The sequence below is a fragment of the Lagenorhynchus albirostris genome, chromosome 7 (assembly GCF_949774975.1).
Source record: "Lagenorhynchus albirostris chromosome 7, mLagAlb1.1, whole genome shotgun sequence".
Classification (NCBI taxonomy): domain Eukaryota; kingdom Metazoa; phylum Chordata; class Mammalia; order Artiodactyla; family Delphinidae; genus Lagenorhynchus; species Lagenorhynchus albirostris.
Genome location: NC_083101.1, coordinates 106,261,206 through 106,284,768, shown reverse-complemented (window position 1 = coordinate 106,284,768; position 23,563 = coordinate 106,261,206). Strand labels below are relative to the sequence as shown.

At 48.1% G+C, this 23,563-nt stretch overlaps 1 protein-coding gene across 1 annotated transcript in view; it reads right to left on the bottom strand.

The window, feature by feature from the left end:
- Window positions 1-3,660: 3,660 nt before the first annotated feature.
- The window catches only part of PRSS55 (serine protease 55), a 60,005-nt gene continuing 40,102 nt past the window's right edge, over window positions 3,661-23,563 (bottom strand). The window contains exons 7-11 of the mRNA XM_060155781.1: window positions 20,220-20,409; window positions 18,275-18,525; window positions 16,708-16,850; window positions 7,894-8,043; window positions 3,661-3,921 (exon numbers count right to left, since the gene is read on the bottom strand). Of these exons, the coding sequence (XP_060011764.1) occupies window positions 3,676-3,921; window positions 7,894-8,043; window positions 16,708-16,850; window positions 18,275-18,525; window positions 20,220-20,409 (980 nt within the window). The 3' untranslated portion in view covers window positions 3,661-3,675. The remainder of the gene's footprint in view (window positions 3,922-7,893; window positions 8,044-16,707; window positions 16,851-18,274; window positions 18,526-20,219; window positions 20,410-23,563) is intronic.

Sequence of the window (23,563 nt, the reverse complement as noted above, 5' to 3'; positions counted from 1 at the left end):
ACTCATAAATCTTTTGTAAAGTGCCTGTTAAATCTTTTGCCCAATTTTAAATTGAGTTGAGTTGCAAGGATTCTTTATATATTCTGGATAGAAGTCCTCTGTCTGACATATGTGTCTGCAAATATTTCCTCTCAGTCCCAATATGTGGTCTTTAGTTTTGTGAGTGTATACAATTTCAAGGAGTTTTACAGCCCTCTATTAGGTCATCCATGAGTCTGAGTCTTTGCCCTGGGCACCGGTGCAGAACATCAGCTCTAAGATTTCAGGTCTGGCCAAAAGAGAATGATGCGGGTCCCATAACAGAAACAGGTCCAGTGAAGGTGGAGTACTTTTTGTGAGTAAGACAGTGTGTGTAGTCAGTTGAGTTTTAGGAGTTGGGAGTAAAGATAAACGAAAAGGTTTAGCAGAAAATGGACGAATGAGATTTCCACCCTCCCTACCTACTGTCTGGAGAAACTACAGCCAAGGGACTGGGCTTGCTGGAATCATCAAGGAAGAGCTGGTTGATTCTGCTGAGAGAAATGCAAATCAGGTTGCTAGAGGTGGGACGTATTCCTGGTTGAAGGCAGGACACTGAGTGAGTCCCCCATCTATGGATCAAGAGAGGATGGAGAAAGAAGAGACTGGGGACTGAAGAACGAGGGAGTGAATACCCCAACCAGAGAGAGGATGAGAAGGAGACCTGGAAGACAGACCGGGAGCCGGGATTGCTGTATTTGGCTTTTGTGACGTTGGCCAGGGACACATGTGCAAAAGTGGACTTGAAGGAAATGAAAGAATCTCCAGTGAAATGCGTAAGAGAGGGGATGAGATACTTGGGAGGAGGAGAAGAGGGTGGGGAAGGTCTTTTGCCCACGGGACAGGCAGGAGTGGGGACGAAGACCAGGGAGACTGGGAATTCGAAAGGCCGGAGGGATGAATTTGAGCAGCTGCTGTGAAATGTGCATTTTGGGAAAGAGAGCTGCTACTAGACGCCTGGTGGCAAGTTTTGATGTGAATCCAGTGTTATCTCTTCAAGAAAACTTCCAGTAAAGACCTCTGATGCACCTCAGAGTTTCTGGACTGGGATCTGTATTTATTCCGACTGCAACAGCAGCTGAGGCTGGCCTCAAGGCAGCCCTGTGTTTTTTTTTTTTGTTTTTTTTTTTTTTGCGTTACACAAAGCTTTGATGGTGAGTAGCTCAGAGACCTTGTCTATCTTGTTCTTTGTTTAGCAAGTGCCGGCACTTCCTCTGTTCTCATCAAATGTTGGTTGAATGTTATTGTAAAAAGCCTGTCATCCTGTATTGTCCGTGGGATAAGTGCAGGGGACCAGCTATCTCTAAAGGCGGCAGGAAGCCCTGGTCTCCAGGTTAGATATCTGTGCCCCATCTTCATCTTTTCTTCTCCACGTGACCACATGCCCTTTCTTATGTAGATTATTCAGTCCTTTCACTGTCCACAGGCTTGCTTATGTCCCCATTACCCTGCTCACCCCAGCAATCCAAGCTAACCATTTCCATCGTTAACCTTGCTCGAAGAGATGACTGCAGACTGCAAACAGCTTAAAGCACAGAGACTTCTGGAGTGCTACAGGAATTGTAGAATGTTAGCAACATTGAACACTAGGTTTCCCTTCAGTGAGATTTGTCACTCTGTCATTTCCTGTCCAATGCTGGCTTCCCTACCACAGTGCAAGCTCCAGAGAGACATTCACCATGCCTACCCGATCATAGTGATATGCCCGGACCTAGGGGCACTGTAGGTGCTTAATAAATGTGTGTTGACTGAGTGGCTTATTGACGGATGGCTTCCATGTTCCCCGTGGAAGAACCTCAGTCTAGAGGAGAAGGAGGAGCCTCCTCCCCTGTTCCATTGCTCTTCCAGGATCCAGGATAAAGAGCTGAGGCGCTCTCGCTACACGCGTACAAACGAGAAATCATGGGTTTTTACTCTGTAACTTTCTCTAGAGATTCCTTTGACCAAGGAGGACACAAAATTTGAACAAGTGTGACCGAATTCCTCAAAGAGTGAGTGATACCTGAACCCAGGTATCAGACCTGTGGGTCAGTGTCCTTGCCTTGGACAGTGTCCAGAGGCAGGGTGGCCCAAGGGTTCAGTCCACCTCCATCTAGACCAGACTGGTTTGGTGTGAATACAGCCCCACCTCCTCAGAGCCCTGTGACCTTGGGCCTTGGTTTCCTCAGTCTGTAAACAAGGCCCAGTGGTAGTACCTATTTCATAGGGTTACTCTGACTGAGGGGGATTGACACTGAGCAGGGCCCCGTGGGGCTCCTGGGCACAAAGCCGTTCTGTGTCCCCCATTTCTTTGATTACAAGAAATAGGCTTCATTCAGCCTCCATGACCTTCCCTGAGGTCCAATGGGCAGATTCAAGCAGTTGTTAATCAGGGAAGGGAAGGGATGGGAGACAAGGGAGGAGCAGTCAAGAGAAACAATAGTGCCGCCTTGGGGCAGGGTCCTGGTTCCCCATCAATGGACACAACAATATCTATGAGCTGTTTTGCAGATACCCCCTCCAGGTAGGAAAAGTTAACAGTTAACGATGGTATGCTTCCCACAAGCACGTAGAACCCAGACCAGTTGGAAGCAGAAGGTTGATGATGCCAACTCCCAATTACCTCACCACCAACCAATCAGAAAAACGTCCACAAGCTGATCACACCTTCTTTGAACCATTACTATAAAGCTTCTCCAACGGGGGCACAGTTTTTGGAGGTGCTAGCCTGCTGTGTTCCCTCTTTGCCTGGCAAAGAAATAAAGCTATTCTTTCGCTTTCCTCCTAAATTCTGTCTCCGTATTTCTATTTGGCATGGGTGTACAGAAGCCGAGATTTCAGCAACAGGATCTTAATACATATAAGAGTATTTACAAGGGCGGTTGACGTGTAGGAAGCATTACGCACATGGCAGCCTTTATTAACAAGGAGGGTTCCATGGTGTGTGTTCTGCCTGCTCCTCGGGGAGCCTGGAGGCCAGGGAATCTGAGACATTCCGGACTTCAGCAGCAAGGGAGCAGTGGAATTAGAAGCCAGGCCACTTGGGCTCCTGGGGTGCCCTGGGGGCTCCAACATGTCTACCCCTGAAACCGAGTGGGGCCTGGGCACGGAGGCCTCTTTTTGTCCCCCGTTTCTTGTAAGCAAGACTCCAGCCTCCATGACCTTCCCTGAGTTCCAAAGGGCAGATTCGAACAGTTGCTAATCAAGGAACCACCTGAGGCGAGATTAAAGGGACCAGAGAAGCCCATCACGATTAGGAGACGGACCAGGTGAGACCCTGCACACACCCTCATCTTGTCAGCAACCCCGCCCTTGAAGTACTGTTATAAAACTCATCACATCCTCCTGGGTGGGGACACATAGTTTTTCGATGCAGGAGCCCACTGTGTCCCCTTTTGCCTGGCAAAGTAATAAAGCTGTTCTTTTCTACTTCACCCAAAACTCTGTCTCCGAGATCTGATTCAGCACTGGCGCACAGAGAAGCTGAGCTTTCGGCATCACCCCCTGCCCCCATCCACATTCTTAGCACTGTTCAGTCCGAGTGAACGCCTTCCCTTCTCTGAGCCTCAGCTTCCTCATCTGAGCAGTGGGAGTGGTCCTCTCTGCCCTGCTACCTCTACAGGCAAAAGGGATGGGTGAGAAGGTGCTTTTCTACAGGAGGGGTAAAAGGTTTCACAGTTACTTTCCAAACGAGCGAGCTGTGTTCGGGCGGGGAGGGATGGGGAAAGGATGCCAGCAGAGCTGTGAGTTGCAAATGCTCCTCCTGTGAGAAACTGCCGAGAATCTGCTTCTTAGGAAACCAGGTGACCTCGAGTGGCGGCCAGCAGTCCACTTCATGGGCTCCATCTGCGCCCACAGCGGTCGTGGCAGAGCGCCCAGGCCGGCGACACCGACACCCGGGCAGCCGGGAAGAGGGGGTGACATCTGCGCGGGGGCGGAAGCGGTGCGGCATTTATATTTGGAAAACAATATGCATTTGTCAGGGTTTGCTCTTTCTTTTCTAAATTCAGAACATTTGGGGAGAGAACAAGAGAGAGGAATATTGATTTCCGCTCCGGGAGAGGATGATGGATGGCAGAGACGGCAGGAAACACGGACACTTCCTCACCTACCCCTCCCCATCGACTCCATCTCCACCGCCGCCTGGCTGCCGCGCCCCTCGCCTCCTTCCCTGGCTTCTGATCTGCTGTCACTCTCTCCCTTTCCTCCCTCGCGGCCAAAATGAAGTTGCCTCCAGGGTTAGAAGGAAAACCTCCACATGCCCCACCCCACTGGACCCCTAGAAATTTCACCGAGGTGGAAGACCCCTGAAACTTGTTGGGTTTATTTCCCACCCCCAGGCTTTTTCTTTATTTTTATTTTTTTGCGGTACGCGGGCCTCTCACTGTTGTGGCCTCTCCCGTTGCGGAGCACAGGCTCCGGACGCGCAGGCTCAGCGGCTATGGATCACGGGCCCAGCCGCTCCGTGGCATGTGGGATCTTCCCGGACCGGGGCACGCACCCGTGTCCCCTGCATCGGCAGGCGGACTCTCAACCACTGCGCCACCAGGGAAGCCCAGGTGCTACTTCTTGCTCACTAGGTCCAGTCAGCATTACGTCATAAGTGTAATGCACCAGTGCGCTATCGTGTGCAAGTGAATGGGGTCTTGTGATCAAGACCCCTGCGAACTAAACTATGACATAGGCCCGGAGAGTTGATATCCACCTGAGGTGGGACAGTAAAGGTGTAACGCTGGCCTTGTCAGCAGAGAACAAACTGCTTCTGGTGGATCTCACGGACAGGAATGCAGAAACAGGCATTCTTTCAGATCAAGAGCTGCATAGCGGATACTGGAAGAGATGTGTCACTTTACTCAAGCAATGAAATTACATCTGATACAGCAGCTGGAATTGGAGTCGCCACCTTGGCAAGCTTACAATAATCCTCTGTCATTCTCAAAGACCCGACTGTCTTCGGCCGAGGCCAGATGGGAGAGCTGAATTGGGGATGTGGTGGGAATCACCGCCCTTGGGTTTTTTAAGTACTTGATGATTGCACTAATGTCTGCAATCCCTCCAGGAATGCAGGGCTGCTTCTGTGGTTGACTATTTTCCTAGGTAGGGGCAGTTCTAGTTGCTTCCACTTGGCCTTTCCCATCATAATATCTCTTACTCCGCAGAGAAGGGAACCAGTGAGTTCAGAGTCAGCGTCCAGTAGTCCCTAAAAGGTCTGATTATTTCCTCTTCCCCAATGCACAGTTGGCAAAAGCCCGTGGGTCCTTTTGGGGAAGGCTGGGAGAGTGATTAACAGCATAAATATTCCACAGTGTACTAGGGTCCTTCATTCAAGGGGTTCTGAGTCTGTAAAGTGGCTCTAGTCTGAGAATTAACAAGCCATGACTCTTGTTTTAATCATTCCAGTTAGACTCTTGTTCACTTGACCTATTTTCTGCTTACACAGAACACCTAGGAATTAGTAGGCTTCCTGTCTATTTCACTTCTAGGAACCCCATGACGAGCTAGCCAGCCATGGTCTGCAGGAGTCAGGACATTCTGATTGCAGCACTGACCCTGCTGTCAGTTCCAGGGACCATTCCCTCCTTGCCTTCGGGGCTTGAGTGCCACCTCTGGTCCCTGCCACCACGGGTCCAATCACTCTCATTGTGGTTACGTGGCCCAATTCCGTGACTGCAGTTCCCTCTGTGAAGTCTGGCCCACAGAGAAGAGCCAGGGATGCCAGGGCTTCCCTCTCAAGTTTATCTCTCACAGTCGTGGTGAAAGGCATGTCTTCTGGACCTTCCCAGGGTGGGTGAGTTTCAAATGACAAACTCACTCGAACATTCCCGTCCCCCTAAGTCATGGAATCCCTTTCTCTACATTAAACCAAAGCAGGTCTGGCAATTCTAATTCACTCACTGTAGGTCTCCTTTTGGCCATATTTCAGCCAAGCGGCGAAGCAAACTGTTAGAGCCCTTCCTTCCTCCCCAAGATGCAAAGTTAGATGCAGAATCCCTGCTTAGTGAGCCCGTGGCAATAAATGCCGCCCGATCCAACTTTCCGTTCCTTCCACGATTTATCCCGCAGCCTTAATACCCATCCCCACACGTGTGGCCCGGGTTTCTATCTGCAGGAGTTAGAAAACGCAGAGGGTAGTGCACCTCCTCACGGGTCACGCTTTGTACCTCACTTTAGGGGCTGCTGGAACTTGAGTCTGCTCAGAGGTCTAGACGCCAAGAGCGGTGGTGGGGTCGACACTGGGGAGAACCAGCAATGTCTTGCTTGTCAGCTGCCTCAGGGGCGGTCATTACCCTTTCCGCAGGTAACGCAGGGTTAACACCCTGGGACGGGCGGGGGTGGAGAGGCCGCTTCTCCTGGGGACAGAGAGACTGCTGCCGCTGGCAGAGGAGACGCATCAGAATTTAGGGTTCAAGTTCCCCAGCTCCATCAGGGTCTTCCCACACACCCCCATTCCAACTTGCAGGATCCCCTTCCTTCCCAGTCTGTGGCCTGGGTTTAGCGGGAGACACCCTGGGAGGCTGGGAGTTCAACTCGCATTGTAATTCAGTCAGTCACGGGGGAGACTGCGGGTCTGATTTTCAGCCTCTCAGCCCTGTGGCTACGGGGGGTAAGGGTCTCCTTCAGGGCAGACATAGAAGCTTTCAGGTCATTTACGGGGTCTTGAGCTAGGAATTCGAATCCCTGAGCTCAAACGTTTCTTTCCCCACTTTGTCCAGTAACATTACGAGCAACCAGCCAATCTCATTATACTCAACAGTTTGAAAAAAATGTTTGCAAGTATCACACACATGGTCATCCAGATCCCAGCTTCTTACGAGTGTTGGATTAGGAGTTTCCAGTGGGGATACTTTGCTTATCTCTCTTGCCCCGTCACTTCATGGACTGCCAGTGCTCTTTTTACTACTGGAAATAGAGTCATTAGTGTCTTTCAATCTAATCTGACTAGAGAGCGAATTCTAGAAATCACAGCACCAATTCAGAAAATTCATCTTTAAGATTTTGTTTCTCTAGAACCACTCTCGGTCCTAAAATCTGTATTAGTCAGAGCTCTCCAGAGAAAGGTGTAAGGCAGTGTGTGTGTGTGTGTGTGTGTGTGTGTGTGTGTGTGTGTGTGTGTGTGTGTGTGTGTGTGTGTGTGTGTCTGGGTGGGTGTATTTGTTATGAGGAATTGGATCATGTGATTAGGGAGATTGGCAAGTTCAAATCTGCAGTGTGGGCTGGCAGGCTCAACGCCCAGGAGAGCTGAGGGGCAGGTGGAGAGCCAGGAGAGGCAAAAGTGCAGATGAAATCCACGGGCAGTCTGCTGGAGACATGCCCTCTTGCTTGAGGAGGCTGGGCTTTTTGTTCTTTTCAGGACTTCAACTAATTGGACGAGGCCCACCCACATTATGGAGGACAATCTGCTTGTTCAAAGTTCACCAATTTAGGGCTTCCCTGGTGGCGCAGTGGTTGAGAGTCCGCCTGCCGATGCGGGGGACACGGCTTCACGCACCGGTCCGGGAAGATCCCACATGCCGCGGAGCGGCTGGGCCCGTGAGCCATGGCCGCTGAGCCTGCGCGTCCGGAGCCTGTGCTCCGCAACAAGAGAGGCCGCGACAGTGAGAGCCCCGCGCACCACGATGAAGAGTGGCCCCCGCTCGCCGCAACTAGAGAAAGCCCTCGCACAGAAACGAAGACCCAACACAGCCAAAAATAAAAAATAAATAAATAAAAAAAAGAATAGCATCTATTTTATTATTTGTAGAAAACTAGCCTGAAACACCATGCAGGGCAGAGGAGCACCCAGAGCCTGGGGCTGCCGGGCCCCGGGAATTCTGGAGCCCGAGAGCTCTTGGATTTTTGTCTGGGAGAGGCTATCGTTTTCTCAGCACTAAAGGGCCTTCCCTCTAACTCAGTCACCTTCTTGATCCAGGAGTGGTAGTTTTCTAACAAGGTGTATATTCCTGGAACGTTCTTCTGTCCACAACTCCTTCCCCAGCTGATGATGCCCACCTGGTACCACTTCTTGCCAGATTCTGTGGTACAGACGAGAGGACCCCCGCTGTCACCCTGTGGACAGAGAACACAGATCAGCAGCGAGTCCCATTTGAAACTGTCCACGTGAGGCAGAGCACAGCTCGCTCATGGAAGAGGGTTCATGGACCTCCTGACTCCGGGACGCCAAGGGGAATCACATCATCGCAGATCAACACCCACCCTATCGTGGCTGCACGCGGGGCATGTGCAGCACTCAGCCTGGCCCCAGGAACCGTGGTATGTAGAGCGTGGCCATGCACACGCTCCATGCACAGCACACAGAGAAGGAGCCGGAACACGGAGGACCCAGGCTGAGGAAGAGTGGGGACCAGATTAGCGGGTCTTAAATCAGAAGCTCTGGACAGAGCTGTAAAGGGAAGGAATGAAAAGAGGATGCGAGGAGTGCTGTTAGGCCTGTGGATGTGAACTGGGTCTCCTTTTTTTTTTTTTGCGGTACGCAGGCCTCTCACTGTTGTGGCCTCTCCCCTTGTGGAGCACAGGCTCCGGACGCGCAGGCTCAGTGGCCATGGCTCACGGGCCCAGCCGCTCCACGGCATGTGGGATCTTCCCGGACCGGGGCACGAACCCGTGTCCCCTGCATCGGCAGGCGGACTCTCAACCACTGCGCCACCAGGGAAGCCCTAAACTGGGTCTCCTTTGATGTTCTTCCGGAGGCGTGAGGGAGAAGGATGTCTCTTTTTAATTCTTTGCTGTGGGTGTTTGCAGGGGGCAAGTGAGCTAAGCTTTTCTGACTATGTGACCCCTCCAGGGTGGAATCACATGGGTCTATGACGCAGATGATTATCTATTTATATGGAAAGTATGTACCAAGTCCCCACCGTGTCCTTCACACATATATGGCTTCCTTTTGTCCATTTTAATACAGGGAAAATGAAGCTTAAGGAGGATGAAGGGCTTACTCAGGGTTACATGGTGTTGGGGCCAAAGTTGGAACCAGGTCTTCCTGATGCCAAAGCACATGTTCTTTCCCTCTGGGGAGCTATAATTGTTCAAGTGATCTTTCCTTCTCAGTGGAGAGATGGCCTCCTTTTCCATGGTCATCAACAGGACCGGGAATGGGACCTAATGGGAAGGAGGACAATCAACACTTCCCGGACATGATGTCCGAGGCCCGGCGTTGGTCCCCTGACTTTACTTTCTCATCCACCCCTTCATCCCACATCTCTGTGAGGTAGGTATTTTGATCTTCATCTTATAATTAGAAAATGGAAAGTCAGAAGAGATCTGCTCCCTTCCACCGAACACATCTTCAAGGAGGAAAAACTGTTAGGCACTTGGGATACAAGACCTTATGGTCTAGGGAGGGAGACAACAGTGCAAACAAACAGGATCAACTGCATTTTGTTTGAAGGATGAATAAGAATTTGACAGGAAGAGTGAGTGGGGGGAACTGATTGGAAAGGAATTAGGCAGGAGGTGGTGGGACTAGTTAAGAGGAGATGGGAGTGATAAGGACCTCAACCAGGGCACAAGACGGTCAGGAGGCAGGGGGGTGCGTTGAAACTGACACGATCTGGGGACTGGTGCCCCTGGACACGGGTGGTGAGTCCTAGTTCCAAGGTCATAGGGTAAAGTGCAGGGGAAGATAACGATGAAATCATGTTCAAGGGGAGTTTATGTTGACTGTGGGACACATCGCCAAGCAGAGGGATATACGGAGCGGAATTAACAGAGAGCTTGGAGCTCAAGGACACCCAGTAAGCGTGGTGCCAAAACCAAAACCACCCTTTCCAGTACGAAACATTGCCCTTAACGCCTGTCTGGTTTTTGTGGGTGTGTGCTTTTCTTTGCACGCGTTCTACTTCAAGGTCACGGGGCAAGAACCAAATCAATAGGATTGCCACTCAAAGAGCTCCTTCCGTAAGTGCTGTCTCTATCATTTTCTTCACGTTACGGTGGCATGAATGGTATAAAAAGCCTATTAATATGTTGATTGTCATTTCCTTACATAACAGGGAGAGAACTGTGCTTGGACGAGTAACTTCTAAGCCTCAGTTTCTGCGTCGTTAAAATGGAGATAATACCAGCTACTTCCCAAGATTACTGGCAATGACATTTTTAAAATCTATACATCACTTGGCATAGGGTAAATGCTATGTAGTAAATGCCAGAAATGTATTAGTATTATTACTTTAGCCTTATGTACTACAAACATTATTTGTAAACTCAGGAAACAGAGATTCCCTTCTCGGACTGCTGGGACTCCAGAGGGGCAGCTGTAAATTCATGTCCTTTCACACATAGAGTCTTAATTGTTTTTCTCTTCCTTTTGGGAAGAAAGAAAGGATGTCTCAAAGGAGGGTCTGGCCTCAGCTAGCAAGGACTTGGGACTGATGACAGCCCACCTAAGGGGAACTTTCTTCCAAAGACTAAGGCTGGTCGCCAGAGACTTGTCTGGTTAGAAACATACTGACCACATACTGACCACAGAGCCTCCTAAGTTCACTTCTGTGTTATTCACACCGCGTGATCACTTCTGTCCATTTTGGGTGAGAAGCAGATGACCTGGCTTCCAGCCTGGCCCCACTACCTCCTGGACCTCAGGCAAACCACTTAAATTCAAAATCCCTGTTTTCTCATCTGTTAAACGGGGCGAGTGAGACCTGCCCAGCCCATCTTACAGGATAGTGGAGAGAATGAAATGACTGAATATGTGTGAAAGAGCTACGAAGTTATTACACTGCTTCGGATCCATTCAGACAGTGAAGAGAATGATCGATGATTAAAATAACCATGTTTTCTCATCTGTGAAACAGTTGCAATTAAATATTTTTATACATTTCTTTCTGGCTCTAGAGGTCTAAGATGCTATGGAGTGAAATAAGATTTTCAGGCAAGTGTCATGGGTCAAGATGGGTTCAAGATAATACCCTGGAAAGTAGCCCAGGACTGTGAAAACGCTCTGTGTGATAGTATTCGTGATGGCGCATATCATTATACACTTGACCATAGAATGGACAACACCAAGAATGAACGCTAACATAAACTATGGACTTTGGGTCATTGTGATGTGTCAATGTAGGTTCATCAGTTACAACACATGTACCGCTCTGATGGGGACGTTGATGGTATGGGAGATGATGCATGTGTGGGACAGGGGGTATATGGAAAATCTCTGTATCTTCCTCTCAATTTTGCTATGAACCTAAAACTGCTGCCTCCTCACCCCCATAAAATAAGATCTTTAAAGAAAGTTGCTCAGGTTGTTATCAAAGCCAGCTTGGCATCCCCATAACCAAATGGCCCAACAGCCCAGCTGGCTGCCAGCTCTCTCTCTTTTCTTTTTTTTTAAGATTTTTTTTTTTTGATGTGGACCATTTTTAAAGTCTTTATTGAATTTGTTACAATATTGCTTTTGCTTTATGTCTTGGTCCTTTGGTCACGAAGCATGTGGGTCCTAGCTCCCCTACCAGGGATTGAACCCACACCCACTGCACTGGAAGGCGAAGTCCTAACCACTGGACCACCAGGGAACTCCCTGGCTGCCAGCTCTTAACCCCCCTCCAAGGCAGCCTCCGTCAAGGTCTCTCTCGGATGTCCCCTCCTCTAGGGCTACTGTAACTGACAGGCAGTTTCCAGCTTCCTTGGAAGGTTCATCTCTTTGGCAAACATTTGTTGAGTACTCTTCATGCCAAGCACTGTGCTAGGCACTGGGAATCCAACCACGAATAAGACAAAATTTCGCTGGAGTTGAGAAGAAAGATAAGAAAACTGTGCAGCATTGCAATGCCTGTTTCTCAGATGCTTGCTGGTCCTTCACAAGAAGTATTGCATTGCTAGCTTGGGACATATTTGATTTTATAGTTTGCTGGATGGTGTCACTTATTTTTTTTAAGTTGAACTTTGTTTTTTCAGTGTAACCTTAGGGGATTACAAACAGGAAAAGCGCTGGAAAAAGTAAACCACAAAATTCAATTGATTTGATTTTAATTTGTATTTTAAGTACAGCATGATCTTATTGCTATTACTTTGAACATATTTAAATGTTTCCATCATAAAATTATAATTTCCCTTCATTAAGTGATTATATGTTTTATTCAAGTTTGCTAAGTTTAAAAGTGTGATTTTATTTTTAAAGGCAATTATTTTTAAACCCTAGGGGACTTTCTGCCTGGCTTACCTGGATTTAAGTGATGATAATATTATATAATTTCAGAAAACTTCCCTTGCCTGGATCACTCTCAGCTTATTCTCAGCAATAGAAAGCTTTCTAAACAGAAAGCAAAGCTTTTCACTTCACAATTTTTTTCTTAAAAAAGGCTTAAAACGATAACAGCACATTTATTTATAGCACTCAAGTAATAGATGATTAATTTTAGAAGCTTTCATTAAAGTACATTTTGATAGGGGAGGGATTGGAGCAAAAATCCTAGACTCCAGATGGTAGATCCAGCCATTGAAGCAAAGGGGACAGAAAATGTCATCAAAGATGACACTTGATTGTTTCAAGTGTTGCTGCAGTTGGTTTTGGCCATTTGAATATGGGATGGTGATGAATGAAAAAGACTGAAAGGATAGGTGTGAATACTGATGAGGGTGAGCAGCCTGGGACAACCTCTAGTCTCCCACGCGTGGCAACCCTGCCCTAGTGACCTGCTCTGCTCACCTCTCCACACTCAACCCTTGTTATCACTGGCTTCTGAAATATTGAAAGTTCCCTGAACACAAGATACTTTTTGAAGCCTCCGTGATTTCCCCCCAATTCTCCCTGGAATGCTCTCTCTTTCCAATCATACTATTAAATGTTGTTTTCCCCTTTTATTTCTTTCTTTCTTTCTTTTTTTTTTTTTTTGCCATACGCGGGCCTCTCACTGTTGTGGCCTCTCCCGTTGCGGAGCACAGGCTCCGGACGCGCAGGCTCAGCGGCCATGGCTCACGGGCCCAGCCGCTCCGCGGCATGTGGGATCTTCCCGGACCGGGGCACGAACCCGTGTCCCCTGCATCTGCAGGCGGACTCTCAACCACTGCGCCACCAGGGAAGCCCTCCCCTTTTCAATTGACGTTGGAGCCCTTTGTCTCCTGCTCCAGTATGAACTGGCTACTCCCTAAGTCTGTGGCACGGCTAGGATCTGAGATCTTCATTTAACCATTGCTATTGGGAAGCTTTGTCTTCTCTTTGTTTTTTTAAGTTTGATATAACTGTAGATTCACGTGCAGTTGAAAGAAATAATACAGAGAGATCCCATGTACCCTTTACATGTTTCCCCCAATGATACCATCTTGTAGAACTACATATAGTACAATAGCACAATTGGGGTATTAACATTGATGCAGTCAATACACAGAACATGTCCATCGTCACAAGGATCCCTCATGTTGCCCTTTTAATGCTATATCCACTTCCTTCTACCCCTAAACCCTCCTTAAGCCCTGGCAACCACTAAGCTGTTCTCCCTTTCAATAATTTTGTCATTTCAAGGATGTTATGCAAACGTCCATTGACAGAGGAGTGGATAAAGATGTGGTATATATATACAATGGAATATTACTCAGCCATAAAAAATAACAAAATAATGCCATTTGCAGCAACATGGATGGACCTAGAGATTGTCATACTGAGTGAAGTAAGTCAGACAGAGAAAGACAAATATCATATATTGATTATATGTGGAATCTAAAAAAATGGTACAAATGGTACAAAACAGAAATAGAGTCACAGATGTAGAAAACAAACTTATGGTTACCCGGGGGGGAAGCGGGGCGGTAGGGAGGGATACATTGGGAGATTGGGATTGACACATACACATTGCTGCATATAAAATAGATAACTAATAAGGACCTACTGTATAGCACAGGGAACTCTACTCAATACTCTGTAATGACCTACATGGGAAAAGAATCTAAAAAAGAGTGGAGATATATATATAGAGAGATAGATAGATAGATAGATAGATAACTGATTCACTTTGCTGTACAGCAGAAACTAACAACATTATAAATCAACTATACTCCAATAAAAATTTTCTAATAAAGAATGTTATGTAAATGGAATCACACAGTGTGGGACCTTTGGGGGTCAGCTTGTTGCACATAGCATGAGTCTCTGGACACATTCACGTGGTTGCATGTACCAATAGTTTGCTTCTTGTAACAGCTGAGTGGTATTGCATGGAATAGATGCAGTGTATTTAATTATCAGTGTATTTAATTATCCACGTCTTCCAGGACACTTGTTTCCAATTTTGGTCTATTATGAGTAAATCTGCTATAAACACTCCTGTACAGGTTTCTGTGTGAACACAAGCCTTCATCTCTCTGGAATAAACGCCCAAGAATGGCATTTGCTGGGTTATATGGCAAGAGCACGTTCAGTTTTTAAGGAAACTATAAAATTGTTTTCCAGAGTGATTAGACTATTTTAAACTCCCCCCAAGCAATATACGAGGGATCCAGTTTCTCTACATTCTTATCAGCATTTGGTGTTGTTACTATTTTTTATTTTTTAATTTTAGCCATTCTGAGGTGTGTAGTGATACCTGGTTGTGGTTTTAATTTGCATTTGCTTGAAAGGCTAATGATGTTGAACGTCGTTTCATTTTCTTATTTGCCATCTGTATATCCTCTTCAGCCAAATGTCTGTTCTTGTCTTTTGCCCATTTTTGAATTGGATAGTACGTTTCTCTACAGTTGACTGCAAGAGTTCTTTATAGAGTCTAGGTATAGTTTCTTTGTTGGATATTATCTCCCAGTCAGTAGCTTGTCTTTTCATCCTCTTAATATGGTCTTTCATGAAGGAAAAGTTTTTAATTTTGATGAGGCCCATTTGATCAATTTTTCCTTTTATGAGTTGTGTTTTTGGTGTTACTCTATGTCCCAAAGACTTTCTATTTTTTTTTTCTAAAAAAATTTTGTAGTTTTACATTTAAGTGCATGATCCATTTTGTTTTAATTGAATTTATTCTAGGAATTAATGGTTCTCAATTTTTTAAAAAAGATTCTTTACTCAGATTTTTAGCTTTATTTTTCCTTATCGTATGTGTATTAATACATGGAATCCATGTATATTAGTGAAACCCTCTACTCTATTGCAGATCCTGTCTTGAGTAATAGGTTATGAGACTTGTGTTCTCGTATGAATCTTCTGTTTTAACAGGCCTCTTATGAAACTGGAGTCAGGGAAGGGGGATGCCAACTCCTTTCCAGTGAATTGGGGTGGAAGTCTTGACCCACCACTCAGGCCAGCTATGACACCAAGGGGAGGAGCAGGGGGCCGCTACCACTGGGTGGGAGCCCAAGCTCTTCAGGTGGCCTCCACTGACATTGAGGGGGACAGGGGATGGATCATTATGACTAGATTGTACTTAAAGTCCTGGCTTTCCACTCAGCCACCTCTGACACCACCATAGTGGGCAGGGGGAGGGGGGGAAGGTGAGATTGTCCACTCGACCTTGGTTGCTGGGGTAGGAGCACTGTGGGGCTTTTCCTGGTGTTTTGCTGGAATAGAATGATTATTGTTTAAAAGTTTCCACCTTGTTAGGTTGCCCTTTTCCTGGTCCAAAGAGAGGAAGGCTATCTTGTTTTGTTTTGTTTTGTTAGTTTGTCTGTGCCCACGGCGTTTTTTCCCCCAGCTGCTCCCAGGAGATGCTGAGCTGTTATGTACTACCATCCAGGCTGGGATATAAGAGGCAAAAAGAAAACCCAAGGAATGCACTGCTGTGTCATTCCTTAAGTATTAGGATATTTGTTTCCAATTTCATCTTCTCTTCACATTTTGGAGCCTTTATTTTTGTTTCACAATATAATGTCCAGTGCTTTTAGCTGTATTTAGTGGAAGCGATCAACAGAAATGTGTCTACTCCATCTTGTCCAGAACCAGAAGTCCCAATCGTCTGGTTTTGTTTTGTAATGTTTTAAACTATCCAGAATGTGGGGAAAACACAGGGCTCGTGTGACATTGATTCTGTCTCTCTCTGTGGTCCTCATGATATACCTCACAGCCCTTCTGTGAGACAGCCTTTTCATCGCTCTGCAGAACAGTTAACATCTGCACTTAGAGTTTTATACCAGTGACCAGATCCACTGCCCAGCCAATGAGTAGGACTAAGTGGGCTCCCCAGCGTGATCCTTCCCATCCTCAGAGCCAGAGGAAGCTCATTTATGAGGGGTTTCCCCCTGTTTCTTCTACTATCAATCAAAAAATGCTTTTCTTTTTAAATTTTTGTGTTAATTTTAGTAAAGAGAAGCTAAGCTACCAGACTTTTCTTCAGCGAAACTCACAGGCATGATCCAATACACTATGACTGTTTACCCAACTGCCTGCCCAGGCGACTGTGGGCTCCTTTAGGCAAGAGACCATGTCTCATCAATTGTTGAATCCCAGGGTTGAGTGCACTCAACACAGGTAGCTAAAATGAATAAAGTAAAATAATTCCTTGTATGGATCTCAAATCTTCCTCGGCTTTTTGTTTCATAAAGAAGTCTCAGAAATGGAAAAAGTCTTGGGGGCCTACCTGGAGAAGACCAGAAATATTTATGCAGCGTTGCTGCATACTGACTTCCAGGCAAGCACTGATATTCCAAGGACCTGACAGTAAGTATTCCTGAATCCATGTCCCCATTCCCATATCTAAGCCTGATTTCCACACATTTTCCAAACTCTTACTGTCTATTCCCCATGGAGAGAGGATGCCTTTACCCTGGCAGCCCGAGGGGATGGAGGGGATGCAGCCAAGTTACCTGGCAAGCATCGTAGGTCTCATTCTCGAATCCAGCACACAGCATATTTTTGGTAAGTCTTGGAAATTCCTTTAAACATTTCTCCCAATCCACGATGGTCATGGGCACTTTCAGCAGCTCTGTTTCCATAGGCTGTTTGAGACCTGACCCATAGAGAAGGCCCTTTAGAAAAGTCACTGGACAGGAGCCCCAGTGCCGATAAGGCAGCTGACGTGCCCTAGACCAACCTGCCCAGTGTCCCGCCAGCCACACATTCACCTTTTTTTTTACATTTTCACAGACCCTCACTCTCCGTGTCCTTCCAGTAATCCCTCGCAATTTACTCGCTCCCCCACCCCAGGCTCTTCCAAACAAGTCCCCACCTACTTGAATTATCCCTCCCATTCAAAATCATACTCCTGCCTCCAAGAAGACTTCCATCTTGGCTCCAACAGCGCTACAGACTTGACTTCTTAGAACTGGCTTTCGATCAGTTTTCAGCGTAATCCTACCTCTTCAGCATATTTGCCTCTCGTTACTTTCTGTTATGTGAGTGTGACACCTCTGACACAGGGCCGCTGAAACTGGGTTTGCACTCCCAGTGAAAAAAGCTTTCAGGTGCCCCAGACAAAGCTAGGTTGGTTGAGAGTTTTTACAGGGGGTTTGTCAAGGCCCTTCCTGGACTGCCAGCTTCCGGGAATTTGTTTGGACTTCTCTCCATCTCATTAACTCCTACCACATGGAGATTTCAAAAGACTTCTCCACACTGAGTGTTCTTAATCGTGCAGCCACCCATCTGCCTCTCCTCACTTCTAAATTCTGAGCTGTGCCCAGAGCCCTGAATCAGTGTTACACCAGTTGCCCTCTAGTTACCAAACTCCTGAAATACCTACCATCTCTTAGACCCCAGGTCATTGCAAAGCATCCCTAAGGACCTGGAGTCTTGTTCAGGCCTGAGCTAGCGCTGTGCTATTCCCGTCCCTCCCCTACCAATTTTGTTGAGTTTTCTTTGGGAACAGTCCAGCAGGGCTTTCATAATCCCTTTATTTCCCTGGTCAGGTTCCTCTTATTTTGGCCAAGTAACAATGTAACAACAAGTAACAGCAACAGATTAATTTCTAAGAATGGCTGGGCAACACTCCAGGACCATCTAAAGTCTAGGCCAGGGCAGGCGTCTGGAATGCCTGTAGGAGCCAGGTGGGAAACATCAATGCGTGAATCAGGGAGATGTGAGAGAGCAGAGCAGAGAGCCCCTGGCCAACTGGAGGGTTTATATTCAATGAAAGAAAAGAGACTGCCATGTGATGGTGGGACAGGACCACACCCAGGGATGGCCCACACCTGGCATCTCAGCTTGGGGTCTTGGGGGATGTTTCCTTCGCACTTGGAAGAGGCTGAGATCAGGCCTCTGTGCGTTCCTGGTGTGCAGCGATTTGCTCCAATGCAAGCCCCTCTCTCCTCCCTCCTTCCTCAGCCCTCTCCCCTTTCACCCTCTCCCCTCTCCTTTAGGTTTACTGGCCCATCCTCAGACGCCCGTGATGTGGCTCTTCCCCCAGGTGCTCCCAAGAGATGCTGAGCCGTTACTTACCAGTTTGGGTCTGCCCCCATCCTGCCACCCAGCATTTGTGCCACCTGGAGAGGCCGGGCTCTGTGGGCATGCAGATGGGTTCTTTCAGTTCGCTGAATGTGATGGGCGTGTCCAACAGCAGCAGGGAGATATCATTGTCCATGTTGAGTTTTTGAAAGTCCTTGTGCAGAATTATGCTTGTGACCCCCTTTACTTCCAGGGATGGGCTGCTTAAGCTATTCGTTCCCAGCACGACTCTCAGTTCTGTTGGCCTGGTGGCGGAGAACCAGAGACGGAGAAATAGGAGGGGAAGGAAAGTCGCAAGGTGCACAGAATCTGCTGTGCCTGAAAACCCTAAATCCCACACAGCTGTAGGGGCCTTTTGCATTTGTCCTACCGGGGCTGTTGCTCAGAAGATGTGAGCATTTGAAAAAGGTAGAGAAGGAGGGTGAAACAGCCACTGTGGCCGACCATAGCTCCATGGCTGCTCCAGAATCATCCCAGAGATGTGAATGAGATACTCCTGCCTCACGGGGCAAAGAAAGGACTTAGCTTTGGGCCCCCAAAGAGCGCATAAAAGACCACTTGGCACAGATCAAACTAGCCCTCAGATAGGAAGGGATTATCACATCAATTTGTCTACCAGCAATTTAGAGACTGAGGAACAGAATTTTTTTGTTTGCAACATACACAACTGACCGAAGTTTAACATTCGGAACGTATAAAGAGAGTCTACAAATTAAAAAAAAATTGTCAAAGCTCAAACAGACTTTACAAAAGAGAAAATATACCAATAAGCTTGCAAATAGCAACTTAGCAGTAGTAAGAAAAATGCAAATTAAGACTACAATTATAATAGTATTTCATGCTTTTCACCAGAAAAGCAAAAATTAAAAATTCTGAAAAAGTAGCAAGTATCGGTGATGATTTTAACACTTACACACCGCTGGCGGAAATTTAAATGTGTGCAACCACTTTGGAAAATCATTTGGATTTTCTAATAAACTTGAAGATGCACAAGTCCTATGATTCTATATCTTCTCTCCTAGGAATAAACTCTTGCACATATGCACCTGAAGACCTATGCAAGAATCAGGAACAGAATTTAATCCAGACCTGCCATTGATGAAGCAGAAAGAATCTTCAGTAATAATTCAGGAATTTCCCTCCAGGCAGAATGGCCAGGAACTTTCCAACAGCCAGTCCTTAAGTATCCCATGGGAGTAGATGCAACAAGTTTCCTTGGTTACCCCAGGGTGAAACTTTCCCCAGGTTTTTGATGAACCCTTTAAAGTTCTTCTTTCTGTGTATCTTCAAACTTTCTCGAGGTGGTGGAGCGGAAAAGCACAAGTGCTGGAACCGGATTTAAATCCTGTTTCTGTCTACTAGGTGTGTACCTTGGGTGAGTCAGCTAACCTTATTGGACCTCAGTTTCCTTCTCTATAAAATCAGGATGTTCATTTTACCTGCCTCAGGGTTTCTGTAAGTTGGAATGAGTTAAAAGGGGATTATTCATTCTACCCGCCTCAGGGCTGTTTGTATGATTAAACAAGTTAATGCACGGAGTTTCTTAGCAGGTCACCGGCACGTGATGAGGAATCAGTAAATGCTCTGTTTTCCACCAGTCTCCTGGAGTGCAGAGAAAACTCTATAATGAGGAGGGAAGTAGGTTGTCGGATGGCCCAGGAACCCAGACCTCCAGAATTAGGAGGATTTCCTCCTAGAAGGACTTGAATGTCCTGGCAGAGGGGGACAGACCAAGCCCTTCGGCTCCACCAAGACAGATGTCCCTGGAGAGGACAGTTTGTGACCTCAGGGAAGCCGCAGTTACTGGTTCTGGGTGACAACAAAGAAGGCACAGTGGATCCGGCCTTGGGTTCACAGCCTCTTCCTCCCTAGGGCGTGTGGGGCTTCCCCAGGGAGGGGAGCACATTGTCAGAAGCAAGGGGATGGACTCGGTACTTACGAGATCTCAGAGTGAAAGCAGTGAGCCGCTGAGACAATCCACCACTTGCTGATGATGGCGCCACCACAGAAGTGTTCATTTCTTGCTTGAATACTCACCTGCCATGGAAACTCACCCACCTCAGCCTCCATCCCTCCTATGATTCTGGAATACTGAGCTCCTCTCTCAAAAATGGGTCTTTCACCGCATTCTGGTAGAATGGAAGAGAAAGGAAGGGAAACGATGCAACACTTAGTCAGTATCCATAGAAGACCCATACGTAGCTATCATTGTACCCATTCTAGAGATGGGGAAACTGAGGCTGGCCCACTAAAGCACCCTTAGAAACACGAGTAAGCCAACAGATGCTTCACATCTGTTGGAACGTGTTTGGAAGCGTTGGCTCTGTCTCCTTTCCAGACAGGCAAGTCACTTTGCCGAGCTTGTTTCTGCCCTCATCTGAGAAAAATCAGAGGAAAATACTTGGCCAGGGCCAACCTGGAGTGACTGGCAGAATAATGCCTCTGTTGCCAAAAAATGTCCACGTCCTAATGGACCATGCCCTGGAATTCGTGAATATGTTACCTTATAAGGCAAAGGGGACATTGCAGATGGAATTAAGGTTGCTAATCAGCTGACCTTAAAATGGGGAGATTGTCCTGGATAATCTGAGTGGACCCAATGTAATCACATGGGTCCTTAAAAGTGGTAGAGGGAAGCAGAAGAAGAGAGATGTGACTGCAGAAGAAAGGCACTGAGAGATGCAATACTGCTGGCTTTGAAGATGGAGGAAGGGGCCACAAGCCAAGGTATATGGATGATCTCTAGAAGCTGGAAAAGGCAAGTTAACAGACTCTTCCCTAGAGCTTCCAATAGGAACGCAGTCCTGCTGACACCCTGATCTTAGCCCAGGGAGACCCATGTGGGAGTTCTGTCCTACAGAACTGTAAGATAAGAAGTTTGTGTTGTTTAAGCCACTAAGTTTGTGGTAGTTTGTTACAGCAGCAAGAGGAAACTAATACATACAGGAAACCAGAAGGGTGACCTAGAGAGGGCCTGAACCTACAGGAAGCCCCAAGCTATTCTAGGTTAGAACATTCTGTTCCAGGCAGAGCAGCTCTGTTTCCTGGAAGGCTGAGAACAAAGGCTGCAGCTGCCTGTTTGGAAGAGAAACCTGCCTTCTGGAGCGAGTCCAGATCCAACCCCTCACCCGGAGGAGGAGGAGGAGACACTGTTAGTATTTTCTGACTTGAATGTGGTCTTGTTCTGGAACAAAGAATGAGCTTGATTCTACAGAGCCCAAGACCCCCTCCCCTCTCTTTCTAGAGGCTACTTTCCCAAATACCCATTCAACAGAGGTTTTGAGGACTTTGTAGTATGTGTTGGAGGAACCCAGTGGTGGTTATTTTTAGTTAAAAAAAAAATGGAGTGAAAATGTATCAATATGTGTCAATAGCCTTCAGCTCAGTAACATATAGAGGCTCTTTCCAGGAGTTTTGGGTCTGCACTTCCTCCTTTATTTACCAAACACATATAGTCTTACCATGTGTCTGGGCACCATTATATGCTCTGGAGTCCCAAAGCCTGCGTCTGAATCCTGGCTCTGTTGCTTACCTGATGAATGATTTAGGGTAAACGACTTATTCTTGTTTATCATCCCTTTCTTTATTCCCCAAATAGGCAGAAGATAATACTTACGCTACAGAACAGATGCACAGACGTACGGAACAGATAACGGGTGTTGAAGTGCCCAACACAGAGTAAACCCTCAAGCCACGTTAGCTGTCAGAATTTCTCATGTCACCTTGCACCAAGGGCCCCCTTTCCTTGGTCTTGAGAACAACCTACATCACCAGCGTGGAACCGTGCAGACATATAGCCTAACGCTGGAACACAAAGCCCTAAGCAGTGACGGAGGCAGTGCCAAAACGGTAAGCAGAGATGCGAGCCATCGGGGGCACCTGGACCTGCTTGCAGAGAGGCCAGCTTTGCCGATTCTCTGCCCACACCATGCACCAGCCCCCATTCACTCCGTGCAGCCAAGCCCGGGCCGGAATGAGGGAAGCCGGGGACATGGGCTGTGTTCTTTCCGTGAGGCCGAGGGCAGGGAGGGAAATGCGGGCCCTGGAGTCACACTGGGGCGACTCCCGGCTCTCCCATTCCCCTGTTGCGAGGCTCTGGACCAATCCTAAACCTCCCTGAGGCTCGGAGCTCCTTACCCACATGTGGGGCTAAGAGTGGAGAGCCCACTGGGGTAGTGTGGGCATCTAACGGGGGAAAGTACCTGAGCCATAACAGCTTCCTTTCCACTTCAGCCACCTGCCCTCCCCCCGCCCCCCCAGAGAGAGAAACAACCTATCAGGAGCTGCGAGGAGCTGCCCGTGGAGCACAGCAGGCACCCCCGGCCCACCTCCACCCCACCTCTCATGCACATGGGTGTCCTGGGCATCTGCTCAGCATCTGAGTTCCAGGACCGATGCTCAGCTCATTCTGGGCCCGTGCTTCTCAGCGCTCCACTATTCATTCAAGGATAAAGTCTCGGGTTTCAAACCCAAAACTTAAGGTCAGACAGGTTGAACTTGGGGCTGGGGCAGGAGAAGGGGCAAGGGACGTGGTTTCCAGTAGGGGTGTAGGGGGAACAGGAAGCCACTGCTCCCGTGAACCGGCCTCTTAGTGGCCCATTAGCTGATTTGTGGGATCGTCCAGGCCTCTGTCCCTCGGCCCCTCAGGCTTAGCCCTGGCGGGATGGAAGGGAGAGAGCAGGGCCAGGGTCGCACCCAGCCCCACCTGGAGAGCCGCTCAGGCCCGGGCAGGCGTTCGCTTACCCAGATGTGCGTCCCTGGCCTGGGGTATGTGCAGCAAAAGGGACCACAGGAGCATGGCCCTGGGCATGACTGCTGGCCTGGGAGGTGACGGAAGCCGGGGCGGAGGGGAATGACTCTGACGGGGCCTCCCCCTTACAGCCAGCCTGCCAGTGATGTCACAATGGGCTGCGGGTCTGAGAACGCAGACTGTCATGCAGGCTTCTCTTCTGGCCGCTCTGTTCCTGAGATGGGCCTCATCCTGGACGCCTCCTGGGCTGAGTTTCCCTTCCTGACCTGGGCACGGCCTGCCCTTCACGAGTCCTCAGCGGGCAACTTGCTGTGGGCCCCTCACAGCCCGTGCCTCTTAAGGCTCAGATGCCTCCTCTTCCACAGGGCCTGTTCCGTCAGGGGTTCCCCGTGAATGTGCGCAGAAGGCCTGCGCGAGGGGCTGCCGGCTGGGATCCTTGCGAACGGGGAGGTGGTCCAGGAGGCCCGGAGGCCTGCGCAGCCTGAACGGCCGTCGGGCCAGGTGCCAGGTTCTCTGCTCAGGCCTCTGATCTG